Raw genomic sequence first — 15,000 nt, forward strand, 5'->3', positions numbered from 1 at the left:
AAGGCATAAACAGCACCTATTAGACAAGTGCTGGAGAACCTCTCCAGAATGATGAGTCCACTACTGGGGGAAGCAGTCTCAGCATGGGTAGCTCCAGGTCAGACAGCTTTCATGTGTGTGTGCACAGCAGTCCACACCCGCAACAGCAGAAGAGATTCAGGAGAAATACTTCTGCCAAGAAAACCTCATACAAAGCACAAGCTACATTTGCACAGGCACCCCCACCTCCAAGGTCAGGGTAAGATGAGCTTTGGGGCCAGAGAGCAACCTTCTTGAATGAGATGATTGAGAAACTCCACTTGTGTCACCCACATATAACCCAGAGCCTCTTCCTCACCGGAGAAAAATTTAAGCCTGTGGGCTTTGGGGGAAAGCTGGCACCTAAACACACATTCCCATATCCACAGCCTATGTCCTGTAGGAAACTTATCAAGGACAAGCCCTTTTGCATCCCTCCCTAGCGGTAAGACATCACACTATCTCTGGAGCCACTTCTTTGTGGGCTTGCAGAGAGGCTGGTCACACTCAGACCAGCCCCTTCCTTGCATGCACTCCACCAACCCAGGGACCCACCCGCTTTAAGAAGGAGCTTCCAGGCAGCTCACCTATCCACCTGGCCCCCTGCAGAGCAGGGACTTGTGCAATCAGGAGCTGCAGGCACAGATCTGGTGTCTTTTCCAGGCTAATGCTGCCCTGAGCAGCACTGTCCCACTGTCGGCTTTCCCAGGCCTGCAAGGGCAGCGTGTGCAACACCCCGCCGTTGTCCTGGCTCCTGCCACGTTTATCCAGACCGTCCCCTCCCCTCACGCAAATTCCCTGTTCCCCGAGTGCAGCGAGCTGCTGTGTGGGACCATCTTAGCACTGCGAGTTGGTGTGGCAGCATATCAAGCAGGAGGCTTTGGCTTCCACACAGGAATTGGAGGCAGGTTTTGGAGTAAGTTGCTACACTTTTTGGCGCGAAAGCCACGGCAGCATATGGCCCAATGTTCTCAGTTTAAGTCTGACACTTAACATTATTTAACAGTTTCTGTGTTAGGTGCTTTATAAGGTAAAGGAAATTAACAATTTTCAGCTAATTAGATCACTCAATTGGCTGAACATCCTGGACACCTCTTAGAAAAAAACGGGTTGGCTCAGGCAATGGAAAGGCTAATGCCTCTTCCATTATCACTTATGAGGAGAGGGAAATAGTTGGAAAGGATGCTTTTATTTTAAAAACACAAATGAAAAATATCTCAACTATTGGATGCTCCAGTAAACACACTCCTCTCCCAACCAAGCACCTTTCTAGAATGCAGGGTGTCATTTTGCCCACCTCTACATGTGTCCCAATACCCCTGGCTACAGCAGCAGCTCTCTGGTGCCACCACAGTCTCCATTTTTTGCCTTCGTCTCATAACTCCTGCTGTACAAATCTCTTAAGAAATAGGGTTTTTTTGGAAAGAGAAAAGAATGGACAAGAAACGGGGTGGCCATTCAGGAAAGTCTGTTCTCCCACTGTGGCACACAAAGAGAAGGCCACTCTTTTGGGACAGCACTAATGTTGGGAAGGGAAAAGCATTAGTCCAAGTCCAGCTCAAAAGAGAAAAATTAAGCAAACAACAGAGGCTGCTTATTGCATTTACTGTTGCAAAGTAGCTTTTTTACTCATTGTAAAAAGCTAGAAAATGATTTAAGGATGTATTTTAAAAGTGCTTGTTTAAAATAAAGCTGAGATCCCTTATCCCATGAGGAGAGTTTGGGGCACTAGTAATCTACTGCTGGCTTACTGTTATCTCCTCCACCAAGCTCACAAAGAGGAGAGAGAATGGGCATGGCTCTTACAAGGAAAAAACCTGACAGTGGGGCTGCTGAGATGCCTGATAATATCGGGGAAGTGAAAGTGGTAGTGCAGTGAAAATGGATACTGCATGATACATTAGATTTAATCACTTGCATTTCAATTAAGCTTTTCCACAAATAAAGACTGGGAAGTACTCTGCAGGCTCCCCGAGCGGCTGGAGCACCAAGCGCCGCTGGTGGCTGAGCACAAACAGCGTTGCCACAGCTCGCTCGGGCTCACACCCCTGCTGCCTCCCGGGGTCCTCCCTGGCGGGACCCATCTTCCCATCGCCCCGTCCTGCCCCACGCACAGCACTGCACCCTGTGGGATCCCTGTTCCAGAACTGCTGTGCCCACGGTGCAGGGGATGAGCCATTCCATCACGGAAACAGAGCTACTCTGGCATGCAAACAGCACGGCTTTAACAAGCTAGTTTCCAAACACAAAACTTGGTAAGACTCAGGAGTAGAATGGGCTAAAACAAAATCAAAAAGACTTCCCATTTTTAATTTGTTCAGACTTTTTGCACCTTGAAATTTAGTTCTTCCCTTCCCCATCCTCAAAAATCATCAACAGCATTTTCCTGGGAAGATTGCTAAATTTCCTCTTCTGCCTTACTGATGAATTAGAACTACATGAGATGTAGACACTTCTAATGGAAACTCTGATTGCCCTTAACTTGCTGCATTGCCAGTGGCGCTGCCACAGAATGGAAAAATCACTAAGGCTCCTACAGCTTATGCTAGCTGGGCATTTAGTGTGTGTTGGGAAATGTAAGAAAGAGTCACAGGAGGGGTTATGGTCACACCCCAGAAGCTGCCTCATACAAAAACTGAAGGAGAAATAAAACTCTCACACACAAGAATAGTCTAACTTTAACTCACACTGTGGTGAAATGCAATCCGCTACAAGAGGCTGCCTACAATGCCAACCAGCATATTACGTACCCTGCTGCCAAAATCTGGCAGGTACCACATACAGGCGCCCACAAAAAACCTGTCCAGAAAAGTGACTACAGGGATGACCACCCAATTCTGGCTCAGCAGAGAGGTTATTGCATACTCTCCTGGACACATCAGCCAGATGGGAATGTGATGTGTTACTCAGAAGGACCAGGAGGCACAGCCTAGACTGTGATGAGCAGGTTATGTCTCGCACCAGCAGCAAGTCCTCTGCTTTCATGCTGTACTTCCATGTGTGAAAGAGCCTGGCATGGAGAAACTGCTGGTTAGACCATGGATACAGCGGTAAACTGGCTCACAGAGCTTGCACTTTGCAAGGATTTTTTTATGTTCAGTAGCATTTGGGTCCATAGGTGAACCACTAACACTATAGTAGAAGTGATAATTAAAATGAATATGCATCTTTTATATATATATATATATATATATATATATAAATGAATACATTATATATATATGTATAAGTGTTGCAACAGTACAGTAACATCTGTAATTGGTGTTGCTTGCTCTTGCTCACTCTTCCCATCTCTCGGCATTGCAGTCACCTTTGTCTTCTGTGTCTGGCCCTGAAAAGCTCCAACTGTGCCCTCTCCCTCCTCGGTTTGCATGGGCTGGGGTGGGGGGAGTGAGGAGGGAGGTAGGGGAGAAGGATGGGAAGCAGGTGGTGTTTAATCAGTCTGGCAGGGAAACAGGCTGTCACCAGGGTCCTTTTGGGGGTGTCATGAAGGTGGCAAGCATGCCCTCTGGCACAGGGTACCTCCTTTCCTCTTTCCAATGGCAGAGGGTAGGGGCAGGGGAAGGAAATTGTGTGTGGTTATGGGTGAGGGGTGTTGCAAATAAAGCTGTCTCCACCAACTCGGGCTCCAACTGAACAATTCTGACAAATCTCCTCCCAGTGCAACCATGCTTTTATGAGCATCCAGAGCCCATCGCGATGGGATAAACTGCTCCATCTATCCCATCCTGAGCCATACAGCCGGCCAAAGTGGGCTACGTGTGGGTTCAAGCTCCAGTGCAGGACCTGCTAGGGACTGGTGAGGCTCACAAGCCTGTGAGGTCAGAAGACAAAGTCTTACATCCTAATGGACTGAGCTCCCTCTCATTTGACTCCCCTTTATCCCTTGTGGAAGGAAATGGTGCGACTCCAGACAGCAGTGGATTAGATAACCTCGAGGCTGGGCCTCATCTGATGGAGCCAGCCCTCTCAGCAATTGTAAGAGATAAGCCGCTCCAGCTCCTGCTCCCCCCGCCCCGCCGAACATTGATACTTGGCACTTAAAGACCTTTTATTTGCAACATTTATTTCCCCCCTCTCCTCTAAAAAATTTCTGAAGTTGCAGACTACTGCTTTAAAAGCATTTATATGTCTATGCCACAGTTCCATCCTAAGTCCCAATCGCAGCAGTCTGTCTGCTTAGCAACAGAGATCATGCCACCCTGGTTTGCTGTCTCTACAAAGCCTCTCCACTAACTAGAGAAACAAGTTCAAGGCCACCTCTTTGAGCACTCTGGACCACCACATGGACAGGGCCTCTTCTGACAGCACATTTCCCATTTCCACCAGAGCCTTGAAAGAGTCCCCCCGCAGAGGGCACACAAAACGAGTCAGAGCCCGCCCATGTACCTTCCCTCTCTGCAGATAAGAAAGCTGAACCTTGTCCCTTCCAGATCTAAAGGGAGAAATCATCTCCAAAACGTTGATTGCCTTTGGCCAGCCCTTCTGGCTGTCCTTCTATCTCTCATCCACCCACACTTACCTATCAGGAAGACTCTCTCTCTGCACACAAAATTCAGCTATACACTAGTGCTGCAGGTGATGGGCTATGTGTAAGTAAAGAAAGTGGTCCAGAACTCTGAAGACTCCGTCCTGCTTGGACTGAATGGTATTTCTTCCCTTTATGTGCTTATAATGTTACAACTTCTACAAACTGCATCTCCTTCTGCTCCCAGGTTCGCTATGTCTCACACAGGTGAAGAACATAGAGTCCTCATGGATCTTTGCAATATCCTGCTGCCACTTCCTCACAACCTCAATATTTGCCCTTACAGAGTTAAGTATGTTTGAAAACAGCGTCCCCTTTGCGCTCCCCACCAATGCTGGCAGGTCTGTCTGCAAGCAGACCTGCGCTGCCACTGCTCTCTCAGGCCAGGGATATCTGCTCTGAGAAAGGGCAGGACCCCAGCAAGCTGGCCCAGAAACCAGCACAGGTCACAGCACTGCTAAACCTCTCCCACAGTTTCCAAAGGATTTTGACAGTTTGCTAATTGACATTACGAGAGCCTCACTCTCATCCATTTTAAAACACATTGAATATATCAAGCAAACAGTGTCCTGCGTGAAGGTGACCTATTCAAAGTCCTATAGGATGGGCAATCCTATCTGTAAGACTTCTGTTAAAGTCAGTCACACAGCCCTGACCCCACACTGTGAGACAGGATTGGCTGGGACCTCCTCTTTTGGCAAGCGTGCCTCACAAAAATAAAAACAACACCCCCCTCCACCCCACATCCATGAACATGATGGCTCTGTGACTCCAAATCCAGTGCTGCATTTAATGTTTAGTTTTAAAAAATTAAATGAAACTTTTTTCCAATTAACACAAAATATATTCACACACTTGACTGTATAGTAACACAACAAAAGACAGCTCTTCAGCTGGCATCTATTAATTAGCTGCAGTGATTGCTGGAGCTGATTTACACCAGACACTGAGAATCCAGCCCAGAATTTAGTTCAGTGTCATGAAAAAAAAGCATGGGGTGGGTGGGAAATGGAGGAAAAAATCTTACAAAGCTAGTAAGCTAACCCACTATTTCACATCTCTCTGTATGACATTTATATAGAACAGCTTAGATAAAGTTTAGAAGATCAAACATTTTCCTCAATTTTCACAGTACAAAATGTTCTATGACCTTCTAATGTGACACATTAAAACAGGATACAAGAAATTTCAGCTGATCAAGTCTCATGAACACCCTTAACCTTCACTAGACAGCGCTGCTCCTCCAAAAGTTCTGAGTGAGAAATTTAGCTATGTTGTCTAAAAGAAATGAAGAAAGTCTGGAAAAAACATGTGCAACTTGCATGTTACCCATTACCACAACTAGGATTTATAAAACGGTAAGAGTAATCATTGATTTCTTTTCCTTTTTTTCTTTTCCTTTTTTTTTCTTTCCTTTTTTTTTTTCCTTTTTTTTTTCAAACACCAAGTTTTAAAATTGCCTAACAAATTCCTGCTAGGTACAGAATGAAAGAAAAAGCATTTCAGCTTGTAAGGAATAAGACCCTAAGCAAGTGAGGGATAATATGGGTTAAAATTCACCTTGCTTCTCACTCCTCATCCACGATGGGATTTTGGAGAACAACGGACATCTGGAAATCGGTTTTACACAGAAAAATAGAAAACAGGGAAGAACTAGGAAGATGAATAAAGGCTCATCACAGACACAAAAGACCAGAGGAAAAAGAAGCTTGGATTTGGGTATTCTTGTCTGGCAAGGAGGCAGGCAGTAAGGCTAATGAAGCATTTGCGATATGGGACGTATGCCAGCGTAACAAAGAAGATGTGCATCAGCTCTGCAGATGTGCCAAAGCCCCCAGAGCAAAATAATGACATAATCACCATCAGTGTCACAGACCAGACTGTACACAAGGTGACATGGGAGAGAATAAATAAGGGTCTTTAGAGGCCTGTAGTACACACACGGGAAGGAATAGCCATTCCTCACAACTGCCACAAGAGAGTGGCGAGATGTTGGGTATAATGTGTGCAGCTAGCAAAAGAAATCTTGAATTGTGCAAGGCTAACACACTATAAATTGGTGCTTTTCTCAATCTCCAGTTGACGTTTCAATTCCCACTACCCCTTGTTGAATGCAGAATGAAATGGCACTAGGAGCCAGAAGAGTTTGCCAAGTTTTGTTTGTTTTGTTCGTCAGTTTCTTTTCTTTTTCCTTTTTTTTTGGGGGGGCGGGGGGTGAAGGGGAATGTTTTTTTGTTTTGTTTGAGATGAGGAGGGGGCAATTAAGAGGAGTATGGTAAATAATTGTAAAAGAAACAAAACCAAAAAACCAAAAACCCCAAAACAAAACACAGCACATCATCACTACATGCACACAGGAACAGAAACCCAACACCATTCAGCTGGAACAATCCTAGGATTCCCCCAAAGCAAAGCTAGAAACAAATGAGGATGGGGTTTGATTTGTTGGGGGGTTTTTTTTGCAGGGAGGGTAGTGGGCATTTTACCTTCTGGTGTACAACTATCCCTGAAGTAAACCAGAAAAAAATCCACTAAAATATTTTTCCATGCTAAAAGAAAAGATTACTATTTTATTGATCAGTAATAAAACACCGCTTAGGGTAATTTAGTACTTAACATGTTATTTGCAGTGGGGAGTAATCTGAAAAACTCTGAGTAGCCCTAAATCATTTCACAACAGCTCTCCCAGCATAAAAGCAAGTGTTTGCCTCCGTACAGCTGTGTGATTTTGTGGTATATATATTTTTTTTACAGAATTTTTGTCAATTTTTAAAGGGAACATCTGTTTGATAAAGTAGAACAATGCTGCTAGTAATCCACAGGCCTAAGTGGGCAAATTGTGAAAGAGCAGGAGGTAGGCTGAAGGTACCAACAGGACTCTCGCAGAAGGAACATTCAAGTACGTAATTGTTTGCAGGATCTGGACCTACAAGAGGAGCTCAGAAGAACAAAGCACTTGGCTTCACCAATGTCCCTTTTCATTGCTTCTAATGAAAGATTCATAAGAATAACTTTAATTTTTTATGATCTTTTTTTGCATTACTGTATTAGCTGCATCTACTTTGTATGCAATTTCTTCTTAAATACAGAAAACCTGTTTCAAAATGCCAGACATAATAACTTAATCAGTACAATAATTCATCTTGATTGTTGTGTGGTCCTTCTTAACAGTCAGGAAGTGAGATGGAGAAAATGTTTTATATGATTATTTCTTCCCGTTGCAAAGTGATGCATTTGTGAAGAATGCAGGTGAAGGTCCATTGTGGAGTTGTTTGTTTTGGGTTTTGGGTGGGTTTTTTTTGGTTTTTTTTTTTTTTTTTTTGAGAGAGAGAGAAAAAAAATTATTAAAACCTCCCTAATTTGCTAGTTAAACTGTTCAGTGGAAGAATGATTGTATTTGTCCTTTTTGGCTTCGCCCAATTAATTGGAGCAGTAACATAGCGGTTGTTAATAAACAGCTCTAATTTGACGGTACTTCTTGCCTATCTACTAACCCCACCATATCTTTGTTTAGCATATCATCAGGGAAAACAAGGAAGCATGTATATAATTTTGTTCTGTTGTATATGAAGTTTAATAATTATGCCACAGTGGATTCTAAATTAATCACAGAAGGCACAACAATATTAATAATCTGTTTAGCAAACTCCAGTGTCTTTGCACTTTGATGTTAGGAGCAGAGGCAGTACGAACTGTGGCAGTTTTTTAAATTGGGGGAGTGTTTGTTTCTTTTTCAGCTTATATCAATGTTTTCTTTTATGCTTTTTCTACTGTGCACCTTGTTTCCCTCTAAGAAAAAAAACCAACAAACCACAAACCAAAACCACAGAACAACTCAACAAACAAGCCTGTGCTTATTTGGGTGTGTTTGGATCAAAGCTGACAGATCAAATTTTTCATTTATTTAACCAAGTTTCATTGCAGCCATTCTTCATAATTACAGCAGTGTTTTAATTTTTTTCCTTTCCTTGAATAGGAGAGAAGGGGTTCTGAGAAGTTTTTAATTAGCTAAATAGGTCTGTGTAATCTAGATGAAATAAACACGCCCGTTTGAAAGGGTTGTTAGAACTTTTCCAGCCATTTAATCCATAGATGGCTGAACACAATGATACCTTCCACAGAAAGCTACAGCCACCACCAGCAGCTGTTAGAAGAGAGCTTGCTCCCTGCTCCTATTGATAACCCTTTGTGGAATGAAGAAAAAGAGCTGAGGGAAGGAGAACTGAATGTCAGACAATAGACATCGCTACACACACTGTCTCTGAACTTTCCTCATCTCTGAAGGACAATTAATTATGAAGGCCTTTGGGGTAGGTCGAAGCAAGGGAAAACCTACTGCTGGCCCAGCACTCCAGCCGCTATCTCTGTGTTTGTTAAATGGTTGTGCCTGTTGGGGAACCAGAGTAGCAGCCACCAAAATAGCCAATAGATCATTTAGGAAAAAAGAGCAAAAGATTTTTTTATGTGTGTCTGTCCTTGTATAATTCTATTCTCACTGTGAAATCATCCATACACAAAACACAAGGACAATTTTTTTTTTTTTTTAGAAGAACCACAGGGTAGGTTACAGTCAGAAACGGCCTCTCAGTGGTGTGTTAAAAAGGATGGTCTTTTCACCAAATCATTTCACAGAGGCAAAACAGACAAACACAAAGAGTTGAGACTTTTTCTCCTACATTAAATAGAGTAACTGATAAGGTCAGACATATGATACCTAAAGACATGAATCTGTGAACTCTTGAAGTCAAAGGACTTCTCTGTGCAAAGGAACAATCTTTCAAAGGAAATAGATCATAGAACTCCACTGAATCCCCTTTAAACTTTATGAAGCAGGAGGAGAAAAAGCTCTAAGTAGGGAAGCTTGACAGAAGAGCCTTGAACTATTTTCTGAAGGAAAGATGAGACCCTCCCTAGGCTGCCACAAAACATCTTTTTTTTTTCTAAAGGCTCTTCTGAACTTTGATATGTGCCAAGACACCGCTATTGAAAGCTGTATAATTATGTGCTATAGCCACTGTAGAAAATGCTTTGTTCACCACAACAAAGAACAATAAGCAAAGTAAAGTGACATTACACTGTATCTTTTTCTTTAAGAATGTTGAGAAAGGTCACGGTACGTTATAACTAATAAAGCTGTTGAGTAAGGAAGTTTAAAGTTGGGCTTGCTGTGCTTAAATGCAACCCAATGACAAAAAGGCAGAGGGAACTAAAATTGTAATGACATTAAAAAATAGATCATATATCAACGTGCCAACTTCATTATACAAACACCTTGATTCCAAAGGACACAAACAGCAGACCCCGGTGTAGTGCTGCAATTGTATTCCTCTCGCAACTCTCTCCCTAATAGCTTCTAACTACGGTCTGCAGTTCAACTAACTGAAAAAACTGATTAATAAGCATTAATTGATACATGCAATGCACAGACCTTCTATTGCAAGCCATGGATTTTGTTACTTGATTAAAAACCAGGTTCATGTCCTGTGCAGTTTCAAGGAAAGCTCTGCTGTTTCACAAGAGAGGCTCTTCAAAATTAGAGGGAGAAAAAAAAAAAAAAGAAAAAGAAAAGGAAAAAGGCCAGAGGGCATCAATTAAGTTTCCTGAAACCAAGATATTTAAGAGAAAAAGAAATACCATCTGGCCACCTATGTTTCAGTTTTTCTTCAGACGACTCAGGACAGTTACATTTGTTATTCTCAAATTGCCAGAGCAGCTTTACTCCCCTTGCTGCAGATCAGCAGTCAGCAGCCTTCCAACTCTGTCTTTAAGAATGCCGAGAACGATGTGGAAACATTACAACAATAAAGCCCTTGAAGGAGGAAGTATACAGCTGAGGGAGAAATGTGAGGAGTGCAATACTGAAACAAACAACTGTCCCATTGGGCTGTGCTCACTGCTGGTACCACCAGAAGTGCAGAGACTGCCACAGCAGGGCAGTTTGCATGGAAAGAGCAACCTTTGGGATGCAAGTTAGCAAGTTACAGACTTGATTTTCACTTCTCTTGAGGCCACTTAGCACTGCTCCAGAGTATTAAGGTAGTTGTAAACTGTACTTTACAGTGCCTATGTGCTGCAAAACCACTCAAAAGTGGCCTTAGTTAAAATGAGAATCAGGTTCGAGGACTTTAATTCTCTTTTTGATGAACACCAATTCAGTTCAAGACGAATCCTGCAGATGAAACTGGGGAAGAATACAGGCTCCTAAAATAAGCATATGAGTGGCCAGCATTTTTTATAATTTAGGATGTCTTAATTTTTGGATGCAGTGCTGGGCACACTTCATTTTCAGGGAATGGACTGCTGAGGACCTCCTGACAAAGTGACTCTTATTGAGCATCCCAAAATGAAATTGACCTAAAATCATGATCACTTCTGAAAATGTTGGCAGCCTGCATTCCTCTCAAGGGCTTGTAGGCCGCTTACGTGACTGGGTTATTACTTAGATTTTATAGGTGGTGTAATTTGACTTGTTTTACATCATCCCATTGATTTTTATGGGACTAACTCAGAGTGCCTTAAGTTAAACATTCTGCTAAGACCTGAGTACAACTGGTCTTAATTAGGTTTTTCCCACTAGTATGGTTTTCCCATGCCAAAAGAAAGGCAAACTCCTTAAAAATGGTTTTCTCCCCCTTGGAAATGATGTGTGCCGTAACTAGCGCTGTGAAACGAGGCTACCCTCGCATCGAGCCCCGCGGTACCAAAACTGCAGACAGTGTGTTTGTGCAAATAATGCAGCTTGGCAGGCGCCTCACTATTGTGATCCATCTCAATAACTACATCTGCAAAATCGGGCAAGTTCCCGTGGAGCAGCGGGCGGGCCGAGCTCGGGAAGATGGTGCGTGCAGGACTCGCTTTGGTTTGCCCACCCCACGGAGGAGCGGGGCAAGGAGGAGGAGCAGGCAGGGGGGCACAGAGCGGAACCGCCACCACAGAGAGACCCCGGTGCTTCAGAACTAAGGCTGAGTTGTTAAATGCCCACCAGGAAAATGAACAGGCACTGTTCAGAGAAGCGTTAATATGTGGAGAATGATGGTAACTGCTAAAATATGCCAGGGAACAAGGATGATTGAGAAAGAGTGGGAGACAAAGCAAGGCTAAAATTCAGGTATTGTCCTGAGGCCAGTTTCTTTTGGTTCTTTTAAATACATAAATCAGAAAAGCAAGCCTCTTGTTTATGTTTTTTAACTCACGTTAAACGAAACTTTATTTCAACTCGTGTTTTTTAACCATATTTTTATTTTAACTCAAAGCATGGTATCCCCCCTGGTTTTCAATCATCCTGGCAGAGCCACAACTGTGAGCTCAGATGACCTGTGTTGGGGCAGATTCTGGAAGAGAGTTACAAAATTCTTTAGGTTTTATTTCCCTTTCTTTTTCTTTTAATGCATAGCAACAATATCTGACTTTAATTATTGCAGCTGGCATTCAAAAGCCTATGGCAACACCCCAGATGAGACAGATATCAAGTGGCACAGCAAGCTGTCCTCTCTTTCTGACCAACTCAAGCTGGGACACCACATTTGTGGCTTTCATTCACCAGGACAACTGACCTTCTTCCTCCCTGAAAGAATGGCCCCAGAATAGAGAAGCATCTTCACCTTCCACAAAAAATATCCCAAACTGTTTTTTTTCTTTTTTTTCATTTTCAAAACTCAGTCCCTAATTTCTCTCTTCAGCTCAGTGCATGTTTCTCCAGCTAACCCTACTGCAAGAGAGAAAAATGTGGAACTGGCTATACACATGTACACACAAAACACAGGCAAAGTTGCACTGCACTTTGGGAGGAGGCCTTGGATCTGTCTCTGGCTCACAGCCACAAGGGTACAATGGCAAAGCTAAAAACGATAGGACATGTGGTTTGTTAAACATCTTACTTGACTTTGCTACAAGCTGTCAGTGGCAATGCCCAGGGAAAGGAACACAGTATCACAAATTCTTGAACAAATCAATGGCACAGCCTGATATGGACCGAACACACATTCTAACTCGAGAATGTTTTCATGATAGTCAGTTTAGGCCTATATGCACAAAGTATATGCATGAATGTGACCCAAGAACAGATAAACGGGAGGGTTTAGGAATGGTATGTAGGTGATTTAAGAGAACTAGCATATCAGACTAATCGGAAGATCAGCAAAGCATCACTAAAGTATGAGAGGAAGGAACTTTGATGATGCTAAATACAGCAAATGCTCAGTTTGCTAAATCCTTTTGGATCCAGTTTCAACATTACAGTACTTGTCATTTTTGCTTTCCAGCTTGTGGGGGAGGGGATGGGCATTTATCAGGAAAAGTTATATTGTCTACATTAAACCCTGCACCACACAGCTTAATGTTCTCATAACTGCTGGATCCTCAGCAAAACCAAGACCTGAACTCTAGGAAATTCTCATTGCACTACATAACACAAGGAAGACTAAATCAATGAATTTGTAATCACCATTTATAATATCTCTTTCCCTCCACAATGGAGGAAAACAAACCAAGGGGCTCCTTTCCAACCAACTGCAGGACCCTTGGCTGAGAAGACTGCAATCACTAGCAGTACTGAACATATGAGATTTATGTTTTATTATATACCTGAAAACACATATACACTCCCCACAGTTCTTCACTGGAGTAATCCATTTACATTAACACTGGCACTAACACTTTGAAAATGAGTAATAAGTGTCTGAAATCATCAAAAGTATGAGAACTTTTGAGTTCAAGGAACATTTCAACCTATGTTCTACGAACAGAAAAAAGTTAGTAAGAAAACAACTTGAGGGAATTTAAGCACAAGGAAAAAGTTGGTCACACTTATCTCCTGGTGTGTTTCCTTTTCTATTCCTGTATTTAGTGATTGTGGCTTGGCATCAGGACAGACCTACATCCCAGGAGTGGGAGTCTCCTGTCTTTTGCCTGCTTGAGTTCCTAGCAGGACCAGAGCCCTTGGGAGTGCCTGGGGAGTCATGGCACACCAAAAACAGTATAGATGTTGCCATCATCCACAATGAATGGCAAAACCCTTGAGGAACATCCTCTTCCCCCCTCTTCCTTCATCTGCCCCTTGCACGCAACCATCCTCCCAGAAAACTTTGCCAGCCCAGAAGAGTGGGAAACAGCCAAGAAAGACAACAAAATCTTTGCTCAGACTTTTTGCATCATCTGAACTTCTGTGCTATGAAAACAAGCCGTGCTAAAAATCCATCAGAAGGATTTTAGGCAGGAAACCACCCTCCTTATGCTGACAAATGTCACTTTTGCTACAGGAGGGGGATCATTATGCAACTCAACCCTGAGTGAAAGGTGCAGACAAAAAAAAATAATTAGTACCACCATTGCCTTCCCACTCCACCAAGGGATGGGATTACTCGAGCCTCCCCCACACGCATACCCTGTTCAAATGCATCATTACATCTGACTACCTGAACAATGCAAACTGCCATCCTCAGCAGGGAGAAACACTCTCCCGTGGTATCACCGAGGGTCAGCATGTTAATGATAACAATAGTCTGCTGAGCTACCAGGCTGGCCTGTAAACAGGAATCTTAATCAAAGCCACAAACATGTTACAGCAGAAAACAGAGCATTTACTTCGAGTACTCATTTTATCCTGCAGTTGGACAAAGTGAATTCATTTTAGTTCTGTAAATCAAATGAAGGAAAGCTGAGTGTTTGATCACACAATTAGGAAGCTTTAGAAGAGCTGTGAGGTGACTTCTTTTACTGCTGTCCCTCCTAAAGGAAACTTCAAAAAGTCAAAACTAAGAAACTTGTCAAAAAAAAGTGAAAACTTTTATCTCTTGTCAAGTCCTAGTGAGGCATAAGTGTCCAGCTACCAGGGCTAAAAAGATTAATTAGCATCATTCAGGAATGTGGAATGCCAAGATTCCACTGGTCACAGCCACATCAAAAAGGTACATTATTTTTAAAGGCAGCATGGACCTCGGAGTGACTCACACACACAGAGAAACAAAGATCAGTGCCTACCTCAAAATCATTTGCTTTATTGTAGTGCATGTTCAGGGCCCTGTACAGCTCACAGTCTCTGGTTATAGACAGCTCCTCAGTGCTCGTGACCCCGTCGTTGATGGCTTGCCGCGCATACTTCTCCATCTGAATGTAGTAAAACTCACGGAAATTGCTAAACCACTTGATGAGCTGAGAGGTAATGCATCTGTTGAACTGTTAAATTTAAACAGTAAGAAGGATAAGAGCACTGACATTCCTCCCCCCAGCCCCATTTCTTTCAAAAAGCATTCTTTCCTCCCCGTCCCCACCACCTTTTAAACCCATGTCTCTGTGCTTCTACTGTGGAGGGGGGATGGGGGAAGCAGCTGGCAAATTACGTTAGTGTATCAGATGAGGGGAAAACTTATATGGACCAAAAATTCCAGGACAAGTAACTGAAGGGTAATGACACTGCATCCAACCGTTTTCCAGGTCTTTAAAGAAGTCTAGATTTT

At 43.0% G+C, this 15,000-nt stretch overlaps 1 protein-coding gene across 1 annotated transcript in view; it reads right to left on the bottom strand.

The window, feature by feature from the left end:
• Positions 1-15,000, bottom strand: part of PROX1 (prospero homeobox 1) — a gene marked incomplete at both ends in the record, with an annotated part of 36,352 nt that overhangs the window by 7,856 nt on the left and 13,496 nt on the right. The window contains one exon of the mRNA XM_082277077.1: positions 14,525-14,719. Coding sequence (XP_082133203.1) covers positions 14,525-14,719 — 195 coding nt within the window. The remainder of the gene's footprint in view (positions 1-14,524; positions 14,720-15,000) is intronic.

The sequence above is a fragment of the Coloeus monedula genome (genome assembly GCF_965178545.1).
Source record: "Coloeus monedula genome assembly, chromosome: 2".
NCBI classification, from domain to species: Eukaryota; Metazoa; Chordata; class Aves; order Passeriformes; family Corvidae; genus Coloeus; species Coloeus monedula.